The sequence below is a fragment of the Emydura macquarii genome, unplaced genomic scaffold (assembly GCF_026122565.2).
Source record: "Emydura macquarii macquarii isolate MOO-44397 ecotype Brisbane River unplaced genomic scaffold, CSIRO-AGI_Emac_v2 contig_2994, whole genome shotgun sequence".
Classification (NCBI taxonomy): Eukaryota; Metazoa; Chordata; order Testudines; family Chelidae; genus Emydura; species Emydura macquarii.
In genome coordinates, this window is record NW_027133131.1 from 2,191,037 (window position 1) to 2,214,647 (window position 23,611).

Sequence of the window (23,611 nt, forward strand, 5' to 3'; positions counted from 1 at the left end):
CGTTAATCCCGCCGGCCTGGCCAAAGTCCAGCGCTGGGGATGATGTGTTGAACTCGCTGTCCCCTCTCCAAGTGTAATCGCATGCGGGAGCTTTGTTCTTGCCCTCTGTCACTGCACGCTGTCCAACAGCTGTCCCGTCCCCACCCAGAGGTGGCTGCATCGCCTCCCAGCTCTGCCTCCTTGTACTCATATCTAGTGCCACTCAGCTCCCCAGCCCGGGCTGCGTGTGGGCTCGTGAGGGCTGGAGGAGGCTCCCCTCATCTCAGCCCCACTGGCTCCGTAGCTGACCTGTAAGCATCTCCCCACGCAGCTGTGCCTCAGTTTCTCTCCCCCTAAGGGCAGTTGCCCTCCTCAGGCTGGGGAGCATCTCATCCCGTTGACCTTACAGGCACGTTCGTGTAGCAGGGGGTGGGTGGGGGCAGGATCAGGCCCCTCCATCACATCAGGGCAGCGCCGTGGGCTGGTTGCGGGACAGCAGCAGGGGCACGGAGACTTTCTCAGCTGGGGGCTGGCTCCCTGCTGAACGGCTGCGAAGGCAGGGCTGTTTCGAGCAGGACTTCCCGTCCCCTCGTTCTCTTTGCTGACCCTGCGTTTACACCCGTGGAGGGGGCCAGGCCTGAGGCATCCCTCTCCCAGCCAGAGCATCCGCCAGGGATGTCTTCAGAGCTGGAATGCCCGGGGCTCCCCTGCAGGGGAGCTCATTGCACCAATGCAGCCCCGTGGAGCACAGGGCCCGGCACTTTTCACAGCGGTGCAGGGGTTGGCAGAACCCCCTGGCACAGACAAACATGGCCTCCTGGGGGTGCAGACAGCTGGCAAGGCAGGATCTAGCACCTCCTTCCACACCCAGCTACATCGCTCTGGCTGCTGAAAGAGGAGGCTGGGGGAGGGGAGTAACACGGCTGGCAGGTCCTTCCCTAAAGCACTTCGGCATCTGCAGCGGGCAAAGGCTGGGACAGAACCACCAACCCCCCAGAAAGGAGGAGACGGGACCAGAGCGCTGATGCTGAAGGCACTGGCTGGCCACTTTATGAATTCGATACATGCCAGAGATCGCCGAGTGCACCTCAGATCTCGCAGGATCCGGGGGGGAGGCAGGGGAGTTAAAAGACCAGAAGAGGCAAGGGGACAGAGCCAGCGCTAGGGTGAAGCAGATGCCAGGCCAGGTCCCAGCTGGGCTCTTTGCCAGCCCAGTGTATATGGAGCAGACCCTCACGTTGCTGCTCTGACTCGGGGCCTGGTGCGGCCTGGAATCCCTCCAAGCCAGGGCCTCTGGCTGTGGACGCCGCACACGATCTTCGCCCTGCTTCGCCTCCACGTCACAGTAACCCCGGAGCAGTGCTGGGCCGGCGACAGTCCAGGCTGCAGCTCAGGTGCTCTGGGGCATGAACTCGCCCGGCAGCTCTGGTCCTGCGGGCGTTAAAGTGACACTCCAGGAGCGTTTATCCAGCCAGCCTCCAAGGAGGTGGCCCCCGGATCTGCCTCAACAATCCTGCCTCTCGGCAAAGGGACAGGCTGGTAACGAGACGACACAGCCACAAGCACAGTTGGGGGGGGATGCTTTTGCAAAGCAAATTCTAGAGGCTAGTCTCCCCCACCCCCCAACAGCTCCCTGCTTTCACGCAGCTTTTATATAAAATAGCCTAAAAGCCCAGGCGCCCGGTACTCAGCCAAAGCCCCACGCAGACAGGGCCAGTCGCCCCGCACGGCCAGGGCTGAGCGCGCTGGTGGAAGTGGCAGATGCCCATGTGATGGCGCCCCGGGCTGGTGAAGGAGACGCACCAACAGGTCGTCCCTGCTTGGAAGGGCGATGGGGTGGCAGGCAGGAGGTTTGGAGCAGGTACTTTATGGCTCCACAGGAGGCAGACGTGACCCGCTGGTGTGCAGAGCGGATGGACGCGTCCCAGCAGTAACTGTCCGTGAAGGGGGATCCTGGCCAGCAGGTAACAGGTGGCGCCCCCGCAGCGAGGGCTGGGACAGGAGCAGGTGTCAGGGTCCCTGGTGCACACCTGGCTTCCAGCTGAAAATCAGCCTCGTCCCTTGTTTTTAAACATACGTTTGTTTTTTGTTTGGTCTGCGGTCCCACACTGGCCAGGGCCCGGGGCCGGGTGGCGGACAGGTCCTTCCTGGGAGAACACGCAGGGGGATAAAGCGGGGTCTCGCCGGGTCACAGGGGCAGCACGGCCGGGAACACCGCAGCATCTGCCAGAGACACAAAGGCGCAGGTCACCAAGGGGCTCGTACCTCCACGCCGGGGAGCCACGTGCCAGCGCTACGCTCCAGGGCAGCAGGAGACAAGAACCGGAGCGGGGAGTTCCCAGGAGCTGAGCCCCAGCACCATGCCCTGAGGAGAGGAGAGGGATCCCGCGGCAGCAGAATGCAGGACTCCGGCGCATCCCAGGATTGAGCTGGGAGCAGAGCAGGTGCCCACTGCTCCCCCCCGCCGTGGGATCTCACGCTGCCAAGCCCTGCAGATTCGGGGGGACACAACCTGGCGTGTTCGCTCAGTGCCCGCAGAGCAGGGGCGGGGCCTTACTTTTGGGGCTGCTCTGGCTGTCTGGCTCGGGCACCTTCCAGTCCATCTTGCGGCCCTTCTCGTAGAGGCCCTTGAGCACCTTGCGGAAGTCGTCCGGCTCCGTGGCGTTCTTGCTCAGCTCCAGGTACTCCCGGTAGAGCTGCAGGGCCGTCCGGGCGTCCTCGATGCTATCGTGGGTCTCGCCCTGGATCTTCAGGTCTGGGAGATGCAGGGAGGGCTCTGTTCACAGAGGGCACTACGGCCCCCGGCCCCAACCCACACGCAGCCTCCACACAAAGGGATTCCCTCCCTCACTTGCCAATGTTGCAGGCCCGTCCTGACCAGGAGCCCCCTTGTCCTATCCCCAGTCCAGCTCTGCTGACAGACTGAATCCCAACCTGTCTCCCTCCCCAGCAACTCCAGTCCTGGCCTCCCCCTTCGATCCCAACGCACAGCAGCCCCCCCGATAGTCCAGTCCTGGGCTCCTGCCCAGCTAAGGGTGCCGGAAACATTTAATATTGGGGGGAGGCAAGGTGCCCTTCGTCTCAGAGCGACCCCACAAGCAGCCAGGGCTACCCTGGTGATGGGCTGGCATCCGCGTGGGGCCGATCACAGTCCAAGGGCGTTTCCACTAACCCAGGAAGTACCAGGCAAGGAAGCGCAGGGAAATCATCCTCTTCCTCGGCATGTGGAACAAGTACACGGTGTCGATCACCTGGTCCTTGGGCACCTGGGAGAGCAGAAAGTCCGGCCACCAGGGCTCAGGGGTATTCGGGGCTGGCTCCCCCACAGCTACCCGCCCTCGCCTCCCACAACCTCACCCCCCCCCAAAGTCACACACACAATCATCCCCCACGACACAATAACTGTCTCCCCTGGCAATCACCCATCGCGCTGCCTTGGTCCTTCACCCGTATCCCCTGCGCCCCGATTCTGCAAGCACAGCCCCACTGGGAGAGAGGAAAGCTCTGCCCAGGAAGGGAGCTGGGGGGGGCTGAGAAATGTACCGGGCTTTTAAAAAGGGAAAGTCACCATGAGGTTGATGACCCGGAAATCCTTCTGCAGCCCGTGGCCCACGAACTTCACCCCGACATCGATGAGAAACCGCAGCTTCAGGTAGGTGGATTTGAGGGTGGTGAGGTGCTTGGAGGAGATCTTGGCGTCCAGGTCTCCTGGCTTGATCCCCGAGTACTGGGTCAGATAATCCACCACCTGCAAGGGGGGAGCTGGTGATCACAGGGCAGTGAGGGAAGGCGCTGGTGACATGGCTGGCGGGGAAAGGGCTGGTAGCCACCTGGTGACTGCAGCGGTGGGGAGGGGGCAGGGGAGCATGGGGCAGGCAGTGTCAGGGGAGCCCCCGCTCAGCCAGGAAGCCCTTCTAGCTGTGGGATGGATCTCGCTGTTCACTCCCCTGGCGCAGGGCGGGGGCGAGTACCTGCTCCTGGGTGGAGATGTAATCGTCGATGAAGGGGACGCCCTCATTGGGGCCCTGGCCTCGCACGCACGTGATCCTGGCCACCGACATCTGGCTGGGCTTGATGGTGGACTTGGTGCCGTCGCTGCGCAGCTCTGCCTCTTCCTGCGCAGGGCAAAGGAGCTGTTAGCAGGGGAAGCCCCGCAGCCCCGGCCGCCCCCCAGGGAGCCAGGCCTCAGCTACCAGCGCTTCCCATGGCCCTTTGTTCTGGCCGTTGCTAGATCCCAGCGGGACGGCTGGGGACGACGGACAGCGGGGAGCGCTGTGATGGCCAGCCATTCGGGGAACCCTGCTGCTCCGTCTCCCAGCCGGCTCCTTCCCGCCCCCCTCCACCCGCGGCCGTCCCGGCTGCGGGCTCTACCTCGTTGAGCGTGACGAACTCGGCGTCCAGCCCCACCAGGTCGCCCGCCTGGGGCATCTCGTTCAGCATGAGCGGGATGAAGGTGGCGTGGCACTTGCGCTGCTTGCGAGCCAGGGACGCCTCGGCCAGCAGCACACTGGCCTCGATCGGGTTCTTGACTGGGAGGCAGCAGGGGGAGGGCGGAGGAGAGAGAACGCTACGTCAGACGGCAGCGGAGGCCGGGCGGGGCCGAGGAGCTGCGATCCCACATGCGGCCTGGAATTCAGGGCAGCTGGAACATGGGAAGGAGACGATGCCCTCCCACGGGAAAGGGTCAGGCACCGTCCTCCTCCATCCAGAACTCAGCACCTGTTTCTAAGAGCTCACGCACAAGCATCTGAAGGTGCTCAGGAAACAGACCTACTGGGGTATGGAGCTGGGGCCTCCAGCCAGGGCGCCGAGGAGATGGACACGGCAATTCCAGCCGCCGCGTCTCCTGCCCACTGGTCCCCGACTAGCTGCCTACCAGGGCTGGGAGAATCAGCTGCACAGATGGAAAAGGCCCCGGAGTCCACTGCAGCGAGCCCAGTATGCCGGGTTTTGTACCCTGCGGAGGGGGCAGAGCACACGCGGACAGGACGAGAGGCGCCTGGCGGGATGGCCGCACCCCTGCAGCCAATTGACCAGCAGTTCCCTTTAGGGACCATTCATTGTCTCTTGGCAGCGGCTTTCCAGGGAATCGGGTCTCTGAGAGCACCTGGAAGACGTGAAGGGCCAGCTCCCCCCGTGGCTCCCCTGCAGTCCATGACGCTGATTTGCACCAGCTGAGGGGCTGGCCCCATGGCTGGCATTTCCTTCCCGCCATTCCTGCTGCTTTGTTTGCTTCCTGGGCCTCACCATCTCACCTGGAGGGTGAGGCTGGGCTGGTCAGTTTCATTTCCTGGTTCTGGGCGACCTCTAAGGCCGTCTCTCTAAGGGCTCGTCTTCACTGCCGCGGGGAGCTGGAGCCAGAACCTGGGTGTTGCCCCTAACCCGACTCCCCTCCACACACGTCTCTAGCTTGAGTTAATGGGGCTTTACCTGGAGCGGGCTGGCTGGGCGACGCTGGGGCTAGTTACACAGCAGGGACGCACTTACAGGCAATCATCTTAACACAACCCATCTGCTGCTAATCCAGCCGTGTGGTCGCTCTTCCCTGTGTGGGGCTAGCACTAGTGGAGTGACCCGAGCTAACGGGTGCAGCGTAAACGAGCCCAGACACATAGCCCGGCCCCCATCACGCACGGACACTCACTGATCAGGTTGTACTTGGCGTGGAGGTTCCTTCGCGCGTAGTATAGGATCGCAGGCACTTTCCAACTCATGTCAAACTGCACGGCCTCGCTCTGCAACAGAGGAAGGGACACGTGTACGGACACTTTGGGGGCCTGGGCCCCTCAGGGGCTGAGCTCCGGGAAGGGGTTCCTTCCTCACACCCAGCAAAGCAGGACAGAGCAGAACATAACCAGCTTTAGTGAGCCTGCCTTGCCCCCAGAGGGGGCTAGATCCAGCCCTCTCCCCACTGAATCCCAACAGGGGGTCTTGACGGTCCCTCTGATCCATCTTCCCCCTGCCCCGAGTGAGACCCCAACCTCCTGACAGGTAGAGACACCTGGTCCCGTCACAGGTGGCTGACATACATCACCCCCGCCACCCATGTGGGCTACACAGGGGCCTAGGTTTCCCTTTGGCTCCAATATGGAGCATGGGTGTCACCTCAACAGCGGTGGCCAGCTGGGAACAGGCAGATCTCAAGCTGGCCAGCTGAAGACACAGCAACTTACAGCCATGGGGGCCCCAGGCTGCGCCTTTCCCCTGCTGTCTCTTCGCCACCAGAGGCAAAAGACCCAGGACTGAGCCTGAACCAGGATCTCCCTTTGCGGCACTGGGCGTTAGACCTGGCTTGGCCCAGTAACACCTCCTAGCTCTTCTCTAGCGCTTTTCCACAGCGAGTCTGAAAGCGGAGGGCAGGATCATTATTCCTGCTTTACAGATGGGGAAACTGGGGCGCAGAGCAGGGATGTGACTTGCCCAAGGTCACGCCGCAGGTCAGCGGCAGAGCTGGGAAGAGAACCTCCGTCTCCTGAGCCCCAGTCCAGTGCTCTGCCCACTAGGCAACACTGCCTCCCTGCATGGCCATCTGCACTGTGACACAGGATGTGGGGCAGCCCTTGATTCGGATGCTGGGGCTGCCCACGGGATGAATCTCCTTACCTTGTCCACGGGCTCGATGAGGAAGTCATTGAAGAGATACCACTGCTGGTGCGTGACTCCCTGTGGAGGGAGAGAGGCAGGGCCGGTCAGTAACCTTGGGTCACGCACTATGTTTATTAAGCAAACACAGCTGCCACCTCGACTTCGGTTACCCAGAGGCCCTGGCACCATCCCCTCTGGAACACTGCCGCCTTCCTGAGGCACTCCTGGGAAAGCCACCAACCACGGCTAGAAGCCAGCCAGGAGGGGGTTTCCCCTGGGTGGGGCTGGTGCCCATGGCTGCTGGGAGAGAGGTGGGCTCGGGGTGTGTGTGTGTGTGTGTGTGTCCGTTCTGTCTGCTCACCTCCTTCCTTTGATGGTACGTCTCTCCTACTTTGATGTGCCCCACCAGGCTGCCCCCGGTGCGGGGGTCCAGAATGTGGACGACAGTGGCCATCAGGTCGTACACGTATGTCACATCCTGGTCGTCAGACGAGCTCAGCTGCAATGAAGAACCCACCCCCGGCGGTTACGTCGATCTGCGGAGAACTGGCCGACCGGGACATGGATGGAAGCAGCTCAGGACACGGGAAGCCAGTGCAATGGGTCATTTGGGCACAGGCTGTTCCCAGGGCCGCGACAGCCCCGCAGGGCCTGGCCAAGCCAGAGCCGCGTCCGAACGGGCCCAACTTCTGCCATTGGGGGCAGAACAGTCCCGTGGTACCAGCGAAAAGTGACTCGAGCCTCCACAGCTCCGCTCCCCAGCACCTGGGCCCCACGTCGGTGCGTGAGTTCCCCCTCCACGGCCCATCCCAGGTGCTCCAACCCTCTCATGCTGGGGGAAGCCCGCTTGCTCATGGTACAACCAGGGCCGTGATCAGCAGTTCCCTTTCTCTGCCATCTGTTCCAATCAGCCCTTGACCCTGCCTGCTGGACTTTAGCCCCCGAAGGGAGCCAGGAAGGGCATTACCTCGTCGCTTTCGTTCCAGCTGCAGACGTCCAGCTCCTTGGTCTTGCTCAGCTTCATCCGGATGGAATGGGGAATCCAGACATTCTTCAGCTCTTCGATGGAGGCGTACAAGTGCCTCGCGTCGGGGTTCCCCAGCTCCTTCCTGCCAAGAAAGGACACAGGGAATTCCAGACCTTGAACACAGGAGGGAAGGGAGAGGACCTGGGAGTTTTGGACACTGAGAGAGGCTGGACGGTGCCTACGGCAGATGGTCAATGCAACAGAGGAGGGTGCTCACCAGGAAAGCCAGTCTGCCCTGCTGAGCCTCCAAGAGACCGAGGGAGTGGAGCAGGCAGCAGGAGCTCTGCCGCTGGGCCAAATTCATCCCTGGTGTAACTCCACCGATGCCAGAGGGTGACTCTGGCCTGGTGACTTCAAGCTGAGGAAGGGCACGGGGCCTCCCAGGGGAGATGTAAAGCCAAGGTCCCGAGGCCAATGGTCAGTAAGGATTGCGGGACACTTTCCCTTTGGTGTCTGGCCAAAGTCCAGGGGACGTGAATGTTAACAATACGGAGTTACACAGGGTTTTATGGCTGCAAACATTCATTACATTCAGCCCCCCAATTTCCTTGTGCAGATTCTTCATTTCCTGTACTATGGAGTGGTGCTATCAGTGCTGGTAAGCAACCGCTGCGCCACACCCCAGATGTGGCTGCATTTCAGTGTGTGTGTGTGGGGGGGGAAGCACAGTTTGGGGTTCAGTTTATAAAGCAATTTGGGATGTAAGGTGCTGTAGACAGGCAAGATCAAATCACTGTCAAATGAGAGAGAGCACCGAATTCTCCAAGACCAGGGGAATGATCCAGAGGGTGAAACGTCTAGGATGGTCAAAAGCCTGTCCATGCTCCGACAGCAAGCACCTACCATTCTCCAAGAGAGATCTCTTTGCTCTTCTGGAATTCAAGGCCTCCTTTCTTCATCACTGTCTTTTTAAAGGCGTACTGGCAACAAAATGCAGAGCAAAAGCATCAGCACAGAAGCCAGGAGAGACGCTTGTGAAATAAACGTGTAGCCAGTGATTGCTGGTGGTTTTTTGGAAAAGGACAGAGCCCCTGACATTAGCAGCATGGAGAAACAAACATGGGAAATCATTTCAATGGAAAAAATGGCCCGAGAGCCTCCCGGCAGAGTAGAGATAAGTTCAGAAGGTCAGGTAATCATTTTTGGAATTTGAACCAAATTAAGCACACAGATAAAGCGAAGCGGCTGATCACCCACACGTGGGTCTTTCAGAGGTAACAAGCACAGGTTAGGAATGAGATTTGTTGATACTTGGAAAGCTCGTGGCGCTGAATAATGACACAATAAAAATCCCTCTGAGCAATGTCCGTCCTATAATCATGGGAAGCAAGGGCAGCTCGTGGCAACGGAGCTGCCCTCACAGGGAAGGCGCTGCAGGGGACGCTGCAGCGAAGGCTAGACGAGTTTGCCCGGGACCCTGGACAATTACTCAGGCAGCTGGTCCCTCCGGCTGTGGCTTCGCTGCTCCGGCACCTGAGCTAGCTAGATCTAAGCTCCAGTCGCACCCGGGACTGCACCGCGGACGCACCCTGAGTGACAATCTGCGAGCAGATCCAGCACACAGTGACCTGAGATGTCAAGGGGACAGACCGTCCTGCAGGGAAGGAGTCAGAGCCCTCCTGCACTCAGCCAAGTGACGCTTCCCCTACCTCCGCCTGTGTCTTCCAGAAATCTGCCTCCTTGGAGCTATTCACTTCGCAGTTAATGACTAAGACATCGGGCAGGCAGCGGATGTTCCGGGTCTGGACCTTTATTAGGACAGGCAGAAAGAGGGCGGGTGGGTGAGGGGCACTGCCAGAGGCCCTAAAGGGAAGATAGGTAGCACAGAATGGTACTTGGCACCCGGCTGTCAGGTTCCTCTGCCACAGGCTCTGCTCACTAAGCTTCCTACTCCTCTTGCAGGTGGGTCAGTATTAGCCATGTTCATGGAGAAGGAAACTGAGGCACGGAAAAGGGATGTGACTTGCCCAAAGCTGCAGTGCCCGAACTCAGGAGGTTTAGCTCCCCGTCTAGCCCGTCTGGACTGGTCCCATCTAGTTCCTCTGTGGCCGACACTGAACTGTCTAGTCTGAGAGACAGGGCTTTCCCGGCTACCCTTGGGAGATAATTCCCCAGGCTAACGGAGCAGTGACCTTTCGCCAGCTCCACCCGCCCAGCTGAGGCCGTGACGAAGGGGACATGCAGGCAGCGAGTGGCCCTCGCTCCCCAAACTCACTGTGGGCTGGTATTTCTCACAGTTCTCGCACCAGGCCTGGGTGTTCTGCTCCAGACAGATACTCCTCTTTAGGATCTGGGCAAACTCGTAATCCTTGGTTTTATCTGAGGGAAGATGTGGGGGAGGCCAGAACAATTTCATTTAATCAAAACAGGAATCCCCAGAGACGTCGTCCACGTGTAAATTCGACCCGCTGAACTCCCGCCGAGGCTCTGACCTGCTCCTGAGACAATTAACCCAAGGCACACTCCGCTCCCTGAGCAGGCAGCGGTTCACGGGTCATCGGCCAGCTGGAGTGGCGTCACTGCAGGGTGGGGCACACAGGGCCCAGCTGCCTGCACTGCTGAAGGCTGGTGCAGCGGGCGCTGGTTGTTTTTATTGGCCAGGTGTCTGCTGAAGGCAGGGCCCACCAATGTGAGGGCTAAACGCCCCCTCGGTCTCCTTACACCCAAGGAAGATCGAGCCAGCAGCGGCTGCGCCCTGGTTCACAGGGCACAAGGCAGCCACCATCCCCCCCTCATCCCGCTGCCCCCTCCACGCCTTCCTCCTTCGTCCCGGGCAGTTACCGTTGCTCTCGGGGTAGGAGAGGGTGAAGAGCAGCGTGGAGGAGACGCGCACGGTCTCCTTGCCGCAGCGGCACATGCTGCAGTTCTCCACCTCGCAGCTGAAGAGCTGCCCGATGACCGAGTCCCCCGAAGACCCAAAGCTGCTGGAGTAAACAAACCACGTCCGGGTCAGCGGGAGCTGGGGGCTGACCACTCGGGAGCCTTTCCAGGCCCAGCAGGGCGATGGCCCGGCACCGAGTCCTTACACCCTCCTCCCGGGCCGGGCACTTGAAGGTGGCAGCTGCCAACAGGGTTACGGGAAACCCAAAGGGTTGGGAGTGAGTTTGGAGCCGACCCAGCGGTAGCGCTGAGCAGTGACGTTGTCAGTCACCCTCCTGGGCAGCCAAGGAGCGGTGAGAGAGGCCAGGCCAGGGGTTAGTCACTGGCGGGTCAGACACTGCAAGGAGGCTGTGCCCAGGACCAGGCCAGCATGGGTGGTGGCGAGCCGGCACTGTGCCCAGCTCCCGTGGCGTCTTTCACAGCAGCCTCTGGGACATGGGCCCTAAACACACAGCCTCGCCCCGGGGTTACCTGCTGCCAACGCCCCGATAGGCCTGCGGTCCCTCCTGCTCCTGGGTCTCCTGGTGAAGCTGAGTCAGGATGAAGCGGTTCCAGCTCTGGATCAGCCGGCCCAGGTTCACTTTGCCCGTGGCCTCATCTGAATCGGCCAGAATCAGCCCCAGGGCGGACGCCTCCGGGATGGTGCGGAAGGCTCGCAGGAAGTTGCTTCCCTGGGGGAGAGGAAGGATTGGAGCATTGGTGGGGGGAGACCGAAGAGATGGCATTGCCCGAATTCCTGGCGTGGTCCCTTCCGCTGGGTGCCAGGTGCCCTCCCTCTCCTCCCCATAATCCCTGGGGATCTCAGCAGCCAGCAAAGTGAGACCCTCCATCTGCTTCGCCCAAGTCCCAGCCCTCAAGGGTGCAGCCCCAAGTAACAGACTTCCCAAGCCCTGTTCAAGAGCAGCCTCCCCTTCCCCAGCAATGCCCATACTTGGCATCTGCTCCCCAGGTACCTGGCACGGGTCCCCCCGGGACAAGTCCAGCATGTGGAAGAGAAAGCCCAGTTCGCAGCCCAGGCAGAACTCCTTCTGACACAGGTGGTTCTGGACCAGGCAGCGGACAGGCTCCAGGAAATACAGCACCTGGGGAGGCGGCAGAAGGGCGAGTGAGAGGGGGTGCGCTGGAAGGCCGCGGCAAGTCCTGGGAAGGGAGGGGCTGGGTGCCGGTCTCACCTGGATCATGCAGTTGCAGTAGGCGTTGGGAATGTGGGGCTCCAGGCCAGCAAACAGGGTCTTGTTGTAATGCTTAAAGTCAAAGTCCTCCAGGCCCAGCTTGGAATATTTGATTGTGACCTGGACAGAGAAGGAAATCCTCAGAAACCTTGGCCTGAGCGGGTCGATTGCATAAATACACTATCGCCTGCACAGGCGCTTATGTATCAGGGAGCACTCAGTGAACTCACAAGCATTCGCACGAACACACCCCCATACACAAGCACTCACAATCAGAAGCGCAGCACTAGTCATAGCTCCGTGGAGCCTGGATTATTAAACCCCAGGATGGTCAGTGCCACCTCCCCCGGGAGCTCAGCGCTGCTCAGGATCAAAGCACCAGTGAGAAATGCTGGCTCCTACTCTTTTACCGCCCTGGCTGGAGCGGGCCCCCTTTCGGTCTAGGCACCTTGGGAAGAAGGGATCTCGGGTGGGAAGCTGGGCAGCCACACTGAGCCGCGGCACAGCCACCCAGTTCATGGAGCTGGATGCTGCCTTTCCGGGCTGCTCACGCATGGCTCTTGGAGTGCTAGCTGTGCTCTGCCCAAAACCGGTCCTGCCTTTGACAGCTCCCCACGTCTTCACCAAGCCTTTCCACCCCCCCACCCCCGGGGCCCCGAGACTTCCTGGCGGATGTTGCAATTCAAACCTTCCTGTATTTCTTTGCCACCATGTAGAGGTGAGGTTCCTCTTCCCGGCCAATTGGGGATTCGGGGACTTGGCTGAAACTGTCAAACTCATTGTCCAGCTCTTTCAGCCGATACGGGATCTAAGGACAGCAGGAAGGAAAAGGGACAGAGCGGCTTAATGCTGAGGCAGAGTCCGCCTGGAGCAAGCAACCCCTGAAACAAACAATGCCTGGACTTGCCAGGCCCCCCAGCCGAGTCTGGGGCCCAGATCACTGACTGAGCAAAGGATTAACGCAAAAAAAGGTAAAGGACACTTCCCGTCACCTCTGCCACAGCTCCTCACTCCCCTTCTCACGCACACGCACACACCTGGTTCCGGAGCTTGGTTCTTGGATTTGGCGCGTACCCGATGAAACCCACTTTCTTCATGGTGCGCAGGATCTCGGGGTCTACCGGGGGGGCCCGCCTACAAAACACAGCGCAACTCAAAGACCGGCCAGAGCGCTGTGCAGAGCCAGCCAGAGGTGCTGGACTGACAGCCCCGGTCACTCGAGTCCTGTATTTGGTCACAGAACAGAGAAGGCAGCTGGGCAAGCTTCCAGCACAGATGCTAGCCTCCACCCGCCCAGCCAAAGGGCCTCACTCCTGCCCTGCAGGGAGGAGAGGACTGTTCCTGGAATGCATTCAATCCTTGGCCTCTCTACTGCAAAGGCCAGCGAGGAGGCTAACAGGGGATGGGTTCGGTGCCCTGGCAAATTGCCACCAGACCCCAAAGTCAGGAAGCGGAGCATGGCATTTCACTCACTGCAGCTGCCTCTGGGGTGGAACTCAGCAGCTGCACGGCACGGCAATTTAGGGCAAGGTCAAAGGCTAATACTAAAGCCGATTGAAAGGGGAAGGGGATATTTAGAGACACAGAATGTAATTACCCAAATTGGAATCTGACCAGGAAGCCAAGGGCAACACCGATTCTTGAGGAAGTGCCATGGGATTTCCCATGACCACAAGTAACCAGGACCTCAGAGTTACAGCTTATCAGCACAGCCTCCCCTAGCACCGCGCTGGAGCACTGGGCCAGTACCGACTCAGGAGGCAGAGTATCTCCTACTGGATCCTGATGCGCCCTACCCTTTCCCTTTCAATACCTGCCCCGGCCCAATCCTGCCTGGTTCAGGAGAGCTAAAGGGACCCAAGCCGGAGGTGGCAGGGAGCTCGGGGGAGTTACCTGGGCGCAGGGGCGGCGCTGGCAGCAGGCCAGTCCGACAGCAGCGTTTCGCTGGTCAGCGGCACGGGAATCAGAGAGAGGGGCATGAGGTCCTGGTTCCAGTCCAGGTGGGGCAGGGTGTCTACGATGCAGGGGAGGGCAAAATCCGTCTCTCGGGAGTAGGCGTTGAAGGTGACCTCTGGCGAGTCGGCCCAGAGGTGGACGCAGCCCTCCGAGTCGCCGAACACCATGGCCTGCTTGCTGGCCGACACGTCGAAGGACATAATCAGCTGCCCCACCGTGTTGACGTGGAAGATGTCAGCGGGGTTGGCAAGGCCCGTGGGCTCGCAGAACTGGCACTGACCTGACGGGAAGGAGGGACGCAGGGTAGGGGAGAGCGGAGAGGCTCTGGGGAGGGCGTTTCGGGCACAGAACTCCCAGCAAACCTCGTGCCAGTCAGGCCCCATACCATCTTCCAGCCTGGGAGCCCACAGCACTTTATCAGCCAGACACACAAGGATCCCTTGCCCGAGCTCTGCAACGCACAGGTGAGGCCTGGGTTAGCCCTTGCGGGACTGGAACCTGTGGTTCCACGGGATCCGGGAGCGATGCCCTGTCGTGCTCAGCAGGAACAGACAAGACCCAAGGGCCAGAGACCCACAGGCAAAGCCGCCTACCTGTCTGGGAGATGATGGCCAGCCGGGAGGTGTAGGTGGGGATGAACTTGAGGAAGAGGGGGTCCACGTGGACCTGCAGCGGGGTGATGGCCCGCATCATGCGCAGGTCGTACACCTTCAGGAAGCGGTCGCAGGCCAGGCCGTTCATGCGGCTCGAGAAGCCGCACGTCACCAGCAGGTTGCCATGGACGTCGAAATCTGACAGGCTGCCCGAGTAGGCGTCAAACTCATGCTCCACCGCGAAGGTGCGCAGATCTCGCAGGGTCACCTGGGGGTGAGAGAGGCAGCACCGGTAACAGGAACCGAGGGCGAGGCAAGGGGCCCCGTGGGGGCTGTAGAGCCCCAGGGGGGATGACCTGGGCGTCTCATCACACTTAAACAGGAGAGGAAGGAATGGCCAGTGGCTAGGGCATTACACAGGACTTGGGAGACCAGGGTGCAAGTCCTGCTCCTCCATGGACTTCCTGTGTGACCTTCCTCAGCCTCTCTGTGTCCGTGTGTACAACGGGGATAAGGCCCTGTCCTGCGGCAGCACGCCTCTGTGAGGACACACGAACGGTTGGGAGGTGCTGACACTGGCGATGGAGGCAGAGCAGTACCTAAAACAGACTGAACACACGGGAACATCCATAATCTCCTGGCAGAGGACCAGGGCTCGGACTCAACGCCTTAGCCCTCTCTCCACTGAGAGCATCCACCCAGAGGTGGCTGGAAGGCTGTGCCGCCATGCGAAGTGCTTTGGGGTCCTTCAGAGGGAGAAGCGCCACAGAAACCCACGTTTAATCTCCTGGGGACGCAGAGCGCACCGTCTGCCACAGCAGGCGTCTGGCCCCTAGCACCACAGCATTCGAGAGGAGCCGGTGCTTTGCTGGACCAAGAGCCAGAGCTGGACACGCAGACCTGGAAGTGATCCCCTGGGTCTCCCACGCCAGGCAGCCCCATCCTATCCTTCTGTTTGTGGACGGGTCGAGCTCACACCTCAGGGTCCCTGGGGAGGACTTGATGGGCAGGGCCAGGGTTGAGGTACCTTCCCTGTGGTGTGTCCGCAGAAGAAGAAGCGGTTGGACTGCCTCAGGATGGTGACGCCGGGCACCTCCACGGTGTGCTGGAAAGGAAGGGGTGAAGACAAGACAAGTTACTCGCCCTCAGTGGGGACGGCAGCTGGACTCGGGGGCCGTGAACCAGCAAACGTGTGTCGGGCAGCACAGAGCCTGCTCATAGCCCAGGTGGAAGGCAGTGAGAACTAGTGGTTAAAGCAGCAGGGGACAGGGCTCTAGTCCTCCCTCTGTAACAGAGCCCACTCTGTACCTCAGTTTCCCTAGCTGGTTATTAGGGGTAGCGCGCCTTCAGGGATCCATAGATGATGGGTTTTTTTTGAGGGGCTGTGCCCAGCAGCAGCCTCTGGAACCCCTCCCCATTGCCTGTCTGGGGCAAGCTGAGGACGTCAGGACAGGGGTCAGAGAAATATCTCCCTGCTACCCCCGGCCCACAAACCCAGTGAGGCCTGACTCCCCGGCTCCAAGGGGTGCCTGGCACCAGTCTCTCCCACTGAAGCCAACAGGAGGCGAAGGTGCTCAGGCCCCCTTCGAGTCGGGCCCCCAAAGAGAGGCTGATCCAAGGCTGTCAGTACCTTCTGGGTCTCCTGGACGGTGTTGAGGTCAATCTCGATCACATGGTTCTGCAGCCCCCCAATCAGCAGGGTGCTGCTGTTTGTCAGCAGGAGGCTGTGCACGTCCTCGCTCTCATCCATGCTGAGGGAAAGGGGGAGATGCCAGAAACCCATTTTCCTGGTCAGCTTAGGGGCTCAGCAGCACAGGACACCCCAGGCTTGCCTCTTCCCCGCCCCCGGATATACTCTGCTTCACACGCTTCCCCCAAGAGGGCCACATGCAAAAGGGGGCACTCCCACCCCTCGCAGGACAGACACGGTCTGAGTGTGGTTCAGATCTGGATCAGGTCAGTGTTGACACAGGAACTTTCCCTGTGGGAAGGGAGCTGCAGGGTTGCTCTGCAATTCCTAGGTACCCACGTCACACCACTGTTAGCAGCTGCATCACATAGGCCGAGGCCTCAATTCCAACCTCACCCGAGAGGAGACCCTGCAGAGCAGGCAGGAAGCGGGCAGCGGCTGCCTTTCTATCTCTATCAGCACAGCCAGGAGGAAACTCACAGGTAGTCGAAGATGATCAGGCCCCCTCTGGACATGTACTTGAGGTTCGTCTTGGTCAGGAAGAGGACGCCGTTCTCCAGGCTCTGGATCTGGCGGATGTCGTAGCTGCTGCTCACCTGGAAAGAGGAATAGCGCTCCAGGGCCGGGCCGAAGAACGAGGTGGCGTGCCCCTGAAATGAAGCAGAGAGGAGAAGCCGGTCCAGGGGTGGGCTCTTCAACACCTCATCCTCCTGGTGCTGACACAATGCAGCTCAGTGCCACGCAGTCATAGATTTCAAAGCCCACTGTGATCACTGAGGTCAGCCTCCCGCCTGGCACAGGCCACAGGGCCACCTGAACTAACTCCTCTCTGAACAAGAGCGTGTTTTTTAGACACGTTAAACCGTTGTCTGCCAGCCTGAAGAGCCCAGCATTGAATATTCCCCCCCCCAGGTACTTACAGACGGTGATCAAGTCAGCCTTTATACAACATGTGGGCCACAGATGGCCCGCCAAACCCTTAGCTGCTGCAGCAGCGGGGACATTACAGTGAGGGAGCGGGCAGAGGAAGTGCAAACTGTGGGTACTGGAGGGGTGCGAGGGAGAGGGGGAAGGAGTGGGACTCACTGGTAGCAGGGTGGCATACAAAGGTGGGCACTCAACCACATTCTAATAAGGGGGGTGAAGAATCAGTGAGGCAGGCGGACCAGCCCAGACTGCTGCCGCCACACTGGGCAAAAATCATCCTTCTGGACAGGAGGGCGGCGGGAGTCGGCAGTGCAGAGGGCAAGGCGTGGAGATATAGGCTTGGCCCAAACTCAAGATATTTAAATGACCAGGGACACCACAGCAGGGCAGGTCAGACTAGACGATGGAACGAAGGCGAGGGATGGAGAGAGGATAAACTGGTCTGTTGCAGTACAGCAGGGAGGTGGGATAGGAAACTGGATGGACCAATGCTGCACTGTAGTACAGCAGGGAGATGGGACGGGAGGGACCAATCCTGTGTTCTGGTACAGCAGGAAGGAAGGGATACCACACTAGACATGGACTCTTTTATGATGGGATGGCCTGCGATAGCAGAGGACTGGATTCAATGAGGTCCCTTCCAGTCCCATGCTCTACTCCAGCATCCAGAGAGGGATTCTCATCTGCCTTACTGGTTCATCCACTCACTGCCTGACAGATGTAACAGAGAAGAGGTCAGCCACACTGTTTTGAATCTCACATTCTCACCTTTATCGCCAAACCCCAGACGATCCTTCAGTCACTTCCCTGGTTGGTCAATGCCCCAAGACACATGGAAGTGACGGAAGAAACAAAAACCTTACAGCCCAAAAAATCAGAGCAGATAAGTGACTAATCCAAAACACAGCAACCCCCTTCACCAAGGTGACTCTGCTACAGGGAACACCAAATGCCACCTACCCCATGGTTCCCAACCCAGAGCATCTCTTCGTGCAGATCGAAATGCGAGACGGAGACGGGTACCCCCACCTCGGAGACCACGGTGTGCAGCTCCGAGTACATGCCCTCCATGATGTGCACCGACTCTGGCACCGGGATACCCTCCAACGGCACCCCTTCTGGATCCAGCTCCACATTCTGCAGTAGGGTGGGGTTGAGGTGAGGGTCCAAGACCGGATCCAGGGCTGGGTGGAGAGCGGGTGCATATTCAGCAAGGGCAGGGTCGAGGCCTTCAAAATTCATGGTGAAATTGGATGTCTGCCTTTAAAACAATGGGCAAATCAGAAACACAAAGGCCCCTATGTTCTTAGCAATAAATAGAGCATTAGGGGCGTTAGAATGGAAAAGGCCTATGAGATCCCTAACAAAGGTTAGGTATGTAGCTCACCTCTAACATTAAATCTATGAGCTACGAACGATGGAAAGTCCCCTTGTCAAGGGACTGTTTGCCCTTCCGTCATTAGATGCACAGCGTGCTCTGGGGAAGGTGTATTCTGGCTGGAGTTAGCCCTGCGCTGAGATGGGGAAGAGGCAACGTGGCCCTTGGCACAATCAAGGGTAACCTGCACTCCTGTTGGGCACTCCCATTCCACCCCAGCCAGGCCTCCTCCTCCCCACCTTCCTATAGCCTAAATCCACTCCCCAATGACCTCCGGACCCAGAGCCGCTGCAGCGACATGGCCGAGGTTGCTTTGTGCCTGGCACAGGGGCTGTTCGTGCCGGGGGTATCGCCAAGACCCCTTTGTACCAGTGGGCCATAAGCACAATACTGAATCTGGCTCTCTGACAGACACCAGAGGCCTCGGTTAGATGTTGGCAGACCCTGTAACAATAGAGAGTCATTACACTGAAGCGAGAACAGCCTAACGATTACAGCAAGGGAGCGGGATTCAACTAGGCAAGGCTGGACATCGGAGGTGGGTGTTCCTTCCTGACCCCGGAGAGGGAGTGGATCAGATCCTGAAGCATGTGAATTGATTCCCCTTGCTGTAACATAAGCGGCTGGCAACGCTGGCCAGCCACACACAATCCCCCTGCTGCCAAGGTCCACTTGGTTCCCAGGCCTCGGCAGTACTTGGTCCCTCTGCGGAGGCTGGCACTGAGGACGCAGGGTAACGATCACCTGGCCACCTGCCTGCTGAGAACCAGCCCCACCCTGCTCATTACACCTCAGCTCCCTGCCCTTCCTCAACGGGCCAGGGACCCGCTGGGCTCGACCCTCCCTTTGGATGCTGAAAGGGGCTTAGCACCCACGTGCAGAAACCTGTTACAAATGTGGAGGGGGGAGAACAGTGATTCATACCCACACGCCTATGCTCAAGGGGGTGCATTACCCAGAATCCTCTGCGCTGCGGCCAAGTTACCCACAACCCTCTGCCCTGGGGGTGCATTACCCAGAATCCTCTGCGCTGCGGCCAAGTTACCCACAACCCTCTGCCCTGGGGGTGCATTACCCAGAATCCTCTGCGCTGCGGCCAAGTTACCCACAAGCCTCTGCCCTGGGAGGGTGCATTACCCAGAATCCTCTGCGCTGCGGCCAAGTTACCCACAAGCCTCTGCCCTGGGAGGGTGCATTACCCAGAATCCTCTGCTCTGCGGCCAAGTTACCCACAAGCCTCTGCCCTGGAGGAGGGTGAATTACCCAGAATCCTCTGCGCTGCGGCCAAGTTACCCACAACCCTCTGCCCTGGGGGGTGCATTACCCAGAATCCTCTGCGCTGCGGTGGCGGGTCAATATTTACCTGGGCTCCCCAGCTCTCTCGGGACCGGGCCCTCCCTCAGTAGCCGCCGCCGCCGGTCGCTGGCGCTGCGCCCCCCGCCCGGGACGGAGCTGCGTCCCATCCCCCCGCCGCCGCCGCCGCCATGGCAACTACCAGCCCCCTCTAGCTCCGCCCGCTCTCCCACCCCTCAGGACAGGAGTTTCTCCACTCGGTAGGCGCCGCGACCAATGAGAGGGCACGCTCAGGGGCTCGGGCCAATCAGAGGCGGGCGGAGGCGGGAAGAATAGGCAGGACGGCCTGCGTCCCACTGGCAAGCTGTGGAGAGAGAACAGGACGGGAGGGCGGAAGGGACAGAATGAGCCGAGCCCCTTGATTTACGGCTGCGTCTCCGATACGACTTAAAGGGCCAGCGGCACCCAGAATTTCTTAAAGGGGCAGAAGTACTCAGGACCTCTTAAAGGGCCAGAAGCATCACCCCCATCCCCACAACCCTCCCCATAGCTAGCTCTCCCACCCCCACCCCCCACCCAGTATTTCCCATTTCAACATATTTTCCAGGATGGTGACATTTAACTATCAATGATCCCCCTCCACCCCCCACAACAAACATGTCCCTGGACGGGGAGATGGGGGAGCCCCAGGGGGTATGAAACCCACAGCAAGTAAGCCCAGAAGGCAGCATCTCATGGGGCCATTGTTACTGCCAAAATCCAGGCTGAAGGGCCTTCGGTGGCCCCTGTGTGACACAAGTTTGGTGGGTCTCAGTCCTGTTCCCAAGTGTCCCCCTAACAATTACCCCCCAGGCGTTTAACACGGATCAGCCCCCTACCTCTCCTCCCAGCAGCACAGTGGTCAATGGATGAATGACCCATGAAGGCTGAATTCGCCTTCTGGAGGTGGCTCTCCAGGTCAGCATTGAGGCACAAACTGGTACAGATTTCTCACCCGCTTCTTGGGACATATGATGCCCATATCTTTGTCCCCTGAAGGATCTATCTATCCCCATACACCCACCCTACCTATCTATCTATCTATCTATCTATCTATCTAATCATGTCCCCTACCAACAAATTCGCTCATCATATCTACCCAAAGACACCGCCTTTTATCTATTGCTTTACCAGGCAGAGAGACGGGCTATTAAAATAAGCAGCCTCTTGCTAGCCTCTCCCAGCTGCTCTAGGTTGCTACCCTTCTTGGACCAGAGTCTCATCTTCACTCACACTGCTGTACACCCAGGGTGACTCCTTCAAAGTCACCAGAGGAGCTGAGATCAGGAGCTGGCCCCTTTTGTCGCTCAAGCCCCTGAAAAAAAACAGCATCAAGCTCAGTTTCCAAGGACGTTGTCTGGGGCTTCAGCAAGAACTCAGCTGTGTTGCTCTAAGGCAGTGATTTGCCACCTTTTCCAGGCTGGTACCCCCAGCCCATCTAGCCACAAACTCTTCCCTTTGAGCAATAACAGCAGCTGGATGGTAACTTCTGACACCTGTTCACCACCCCGTGGTGGTTGAAAGGCTCAGAGAAGACACCTCGCTGTTGATGTTTGCATAGTTATTAATAAACACGTCACCATTTCTTATTCCAGTGAGAGGTTCTCACAAAGTTACCTGCACTTTTGGGAGGCACATCTTTTAGAAGGAGCGTTACACTTTCTTCCCCGCACACAATGCCTGGAGAACACGAGGGCTCACACACTTTTGACTATTTCTTTATGAAAACGAAATGTTCAAGTGAATGAAGGAAGTTCCTAGGCTGTGTCTGCTTTCCCTCAACTAGTGGCAGGTACCAAAGGCCAGATCCTCAAAGGGGTTGAACTGCCATGGGAGTTAGGCACCCCAGTGTCAAGGAGCCCTTGGCCCTCGGACACCATCGATTACCTCCAAGTGTGTTTACACAGACCCTGGCGTGTGACTTTGTAGCTTGTCTTCTGCTGCTGAGTCAAGTGCCACTAGACTGGGTCTGGAAAGGTAGGGACGAGTGTTAATTACTATGATTCATCGTTTCCAGCCAGAAAGGACCACTAGGGACATCTCCTCTGACCTCCTGGATCACACCAGCCCTAGGACTGCCCTGAACCAATCTCTGCTTGAACTAGAGCATTCCTGCCTTGTCCAGAATAAGTGTAGGTTGTAAATCCAGGAGCCTTCTTTGCCTGATGCCAATCTGGTGCTGCGCACCAGCTTTTGCTGGTCTAGTTACCCTGGCTGTGTCCGTCCGGTCTGATTTCAAACCACGCCTTGCCTGCTTGCTGCCCCTGTCTCTCATCTAAGCTGCCAGGGACCTGCTGGGGTGAAGAGAAGCGCTCCCGGCTGCTACGGGGGACAGGGCCAAAGACATCCTTAGCGCTGAGGCCCAGATCCTCAAAGGTATATGGGAGTTAGGCACCTAAATATCTCTGAGGCTCTGGGCCAAGGGCTTTCCTGCCAGCTGGGTTTCCCATGTCTCTAAGCTGCAGGATCTCCAGGCCCACAGAGAAACCAGGGAATCCCCCCACCTGACAGACCAGGGAGGCAGGAAACTCCATGGTGACTCTATGGGACAGGCGCTGCCCCCAGAGCCGTGTCACCCAACGCACGGATCAGAGCAACGGGTTCATCCAGTTGGTGTCTGTGCCATGCCGGATCAGAGCTGGCCCCATATCCCTGCCCCACGCTGTGCCGGATCAGACCCACGGGCCGGTCTAGCCTGGTAGCCTGTGTCCAACAGTGGCCAGGTCTTGCTGATTTGGTGGAAGCGGGAAGACACCCAGCAGGAGGGGGGGCTGGGATAACTGGCCTCCAGGGGAAGGTTCCTCCTGACCCCTTCGCCCCTACCTTCCCCCCTGAGTTAGAGGCCAGCTCCTGCCCTGGAGACGGTGGGTTTACAGGCCAGCCAGAGCACTCCTTTATTGCTGTAACCCCTACTGTGGTCATTCTGGATTCTCTTGTCTCTCCCGTCCGTCTCCATAGGGCTCCCTTCTGCCACTTCACTCCACTCACGTCACCCTCTTCACCCCCACCCGCCCCGGCCAAACCCAAATCAGGAGCCGCTGCCAGAAAACTCACCGCGGACCCCCAAGCGCTGCCTTTTCCTGCCACTCAGGAAATGAGAGCAGGTGCTATGGGATGGGGGAACGGCCTGGTCCCGGGGGGCTCAGGCCGGGGGGGTCGGCAGGGGCGTGCCAGGAGTCACGCCATTGAGCCCGCCTGCGCCCGTCAGGACAGTCGCAGGCAAAGCCAGATGCGCTTGTTCTCTTATCGCCCCACAGACGGGGGCGGGGGGGATCAGTGCTCCAGCTGGGAAATAGGGTCAGAGCCTCCGATCCCGACAGCCCCGCCCCACAACACACACAGGCTGCTTGGGTCACAGGCGCCAATATCCAGTGTCTCCCTCTGGTCCCCTACACACCGAATCTCTAGCTCCCTACGTGCCCCCCCCCCCGCTGCGCCCCGCCCCACAGCCAACAGGCCGGGCCGCTCCCACCCTGGCTTCCCCTGCCCCGGGTCAACGGAGTGAGGTCGAAGTGACTCGCTTCCCAGCGTTCCCCCCGCGTTCCCCCTTCCACGCCTGCCGGGATAACAGAGCCTGGGGATAAAAACCCAGAGAGGGAAGTGGCTAAACTAGAACAACCCATTTCCCTTTAGCACCGCAGCCCGGGGGGGCCGGGCAGGCCCCAGGACACAGGGATCCCCGAGGGGTTCAGAGCCCCTCCTCCCGCTCTGGCCTTACCCCAAAGCCTTTTAGCCCCGCCACGTTTCACAACTGCCCCAGACCCCGGCATGGGATCCCTCCTCCAAGGGGGCACGGGGAGGGGAAAGCCGGGGAGAGTCCCAGGGCGCGAACGCTGCCTCTCCAGGCCCAGCCCCTGGGCCTGGCCCCAGCTGGCACCGCGTCCCCGCCGGCCTCGGGAAGGGCCGGAGCCAAGCGCTGTGATGCAACCTGTGGATTTCACAGCTGCGTGCAGTACGCTCCTGTGCAATGTGGGATTGCTGCGACCGGAGCCGGCTGGGTTTCGTTGCGTGCCTCTTGGAATTCCCATGAGAGCCGTCAGCCAGAGCCCCCCCCCATTCTCCCCCCCTCCAACCGACAGCACCTGAGCCGGC

General features: G+C 59.6%; 1 protein-coding gene across 3 annotated transcripts; it reads right to left on the reverse strand.

Annotated features, from left to right (window-relative positions):
- Positions 1–926: 926 nt before the first annotated feature.
- On the reverse strand, positions 927–19,611 carry PAN2 (poly(A) specific ribonuclease subunit PAN2). Of its 3 annotated transcripts, none has more exons than XM_067529623.1 (26): positions 19,551–19,611; positions 17,839–18,070; positions 16,363–16,532; positions 15,823–15,943; positions 15,220–15,297; positions 14,193–14,460; positions 13,537–13,879; positions 12,681–12,777; positions 12,332–12,451; positions 11,644–11,763; positions 11,425–11,553; positions 10,943–11,142; positions 10,373–10,515; positions 9,807–9,910; positions 9,241–9,339; positions 8,435–8,511; positions 7,532–7,673; positions 6,926–7,063; positions 6,583–6,642; positions 5,624–5,714; positions 4,351–4,508; positions 3,951–4,094; positions 3,548–3,727; positions 3,152–3,245; positions 2,537–2,734; positions 927–2,202 (listed from the first exon to the last, which is right to left on the reverse strand). In XM_067529623.1, exons 2-26 carry the CDS (start codon positions 18,049–18,051, stop codon positions 2,168–2,170), a joined length of 3,522 nt encoding a protein of 1,173 aa, XP_067385724.1. In that variant the 5' UTR covers positions 18,052–18,070; positions 19,551–19,611; the 3' UTR covers positions 927–2,167. The 3 variants fall into 3 exon arrangements, with proteins under 3 accessions (XP_067385724.1, XP_067385723.1, XP_067385725.1); XM_067529622.1 differs by having other exon boundaries at positions 17,770–18,070; XM_067529624.1 differs by lacking the exon at positions 927–2,202 and having other exon boundaries at positions 2,604–2,734; positions 3,163–3,245; positions 17,770–18,070.
- Positions 19,612–23,611: the final 4,000 nt, after the last annotated feature.

Bases quoted from the DNA above. Each gene is read 5' to 3' on its own strand.
- PAN2 (XM_067529622.1), bottom strand. From the start codon at position 18,051: ATGAATTTTGAAGGCCTCGACCCTGCCCTTGCTGAATATGCACCCGCT. The intron at 8,512-9,240 runs GTAGGGGAAGCG...TTTTGTTGCCAG, and splicing joins TCTGGAAGACACAGGCGGAG to TACGCCTTTAAAAAGACAGT. The intron at 7,674-8,434 runs GTAGGTGCTTGC...CTTTCTTGGCAG, and splicing joins GAGATCTCTCTTGGAGAATG to GAAGGAGCTGGGGAACCCCG.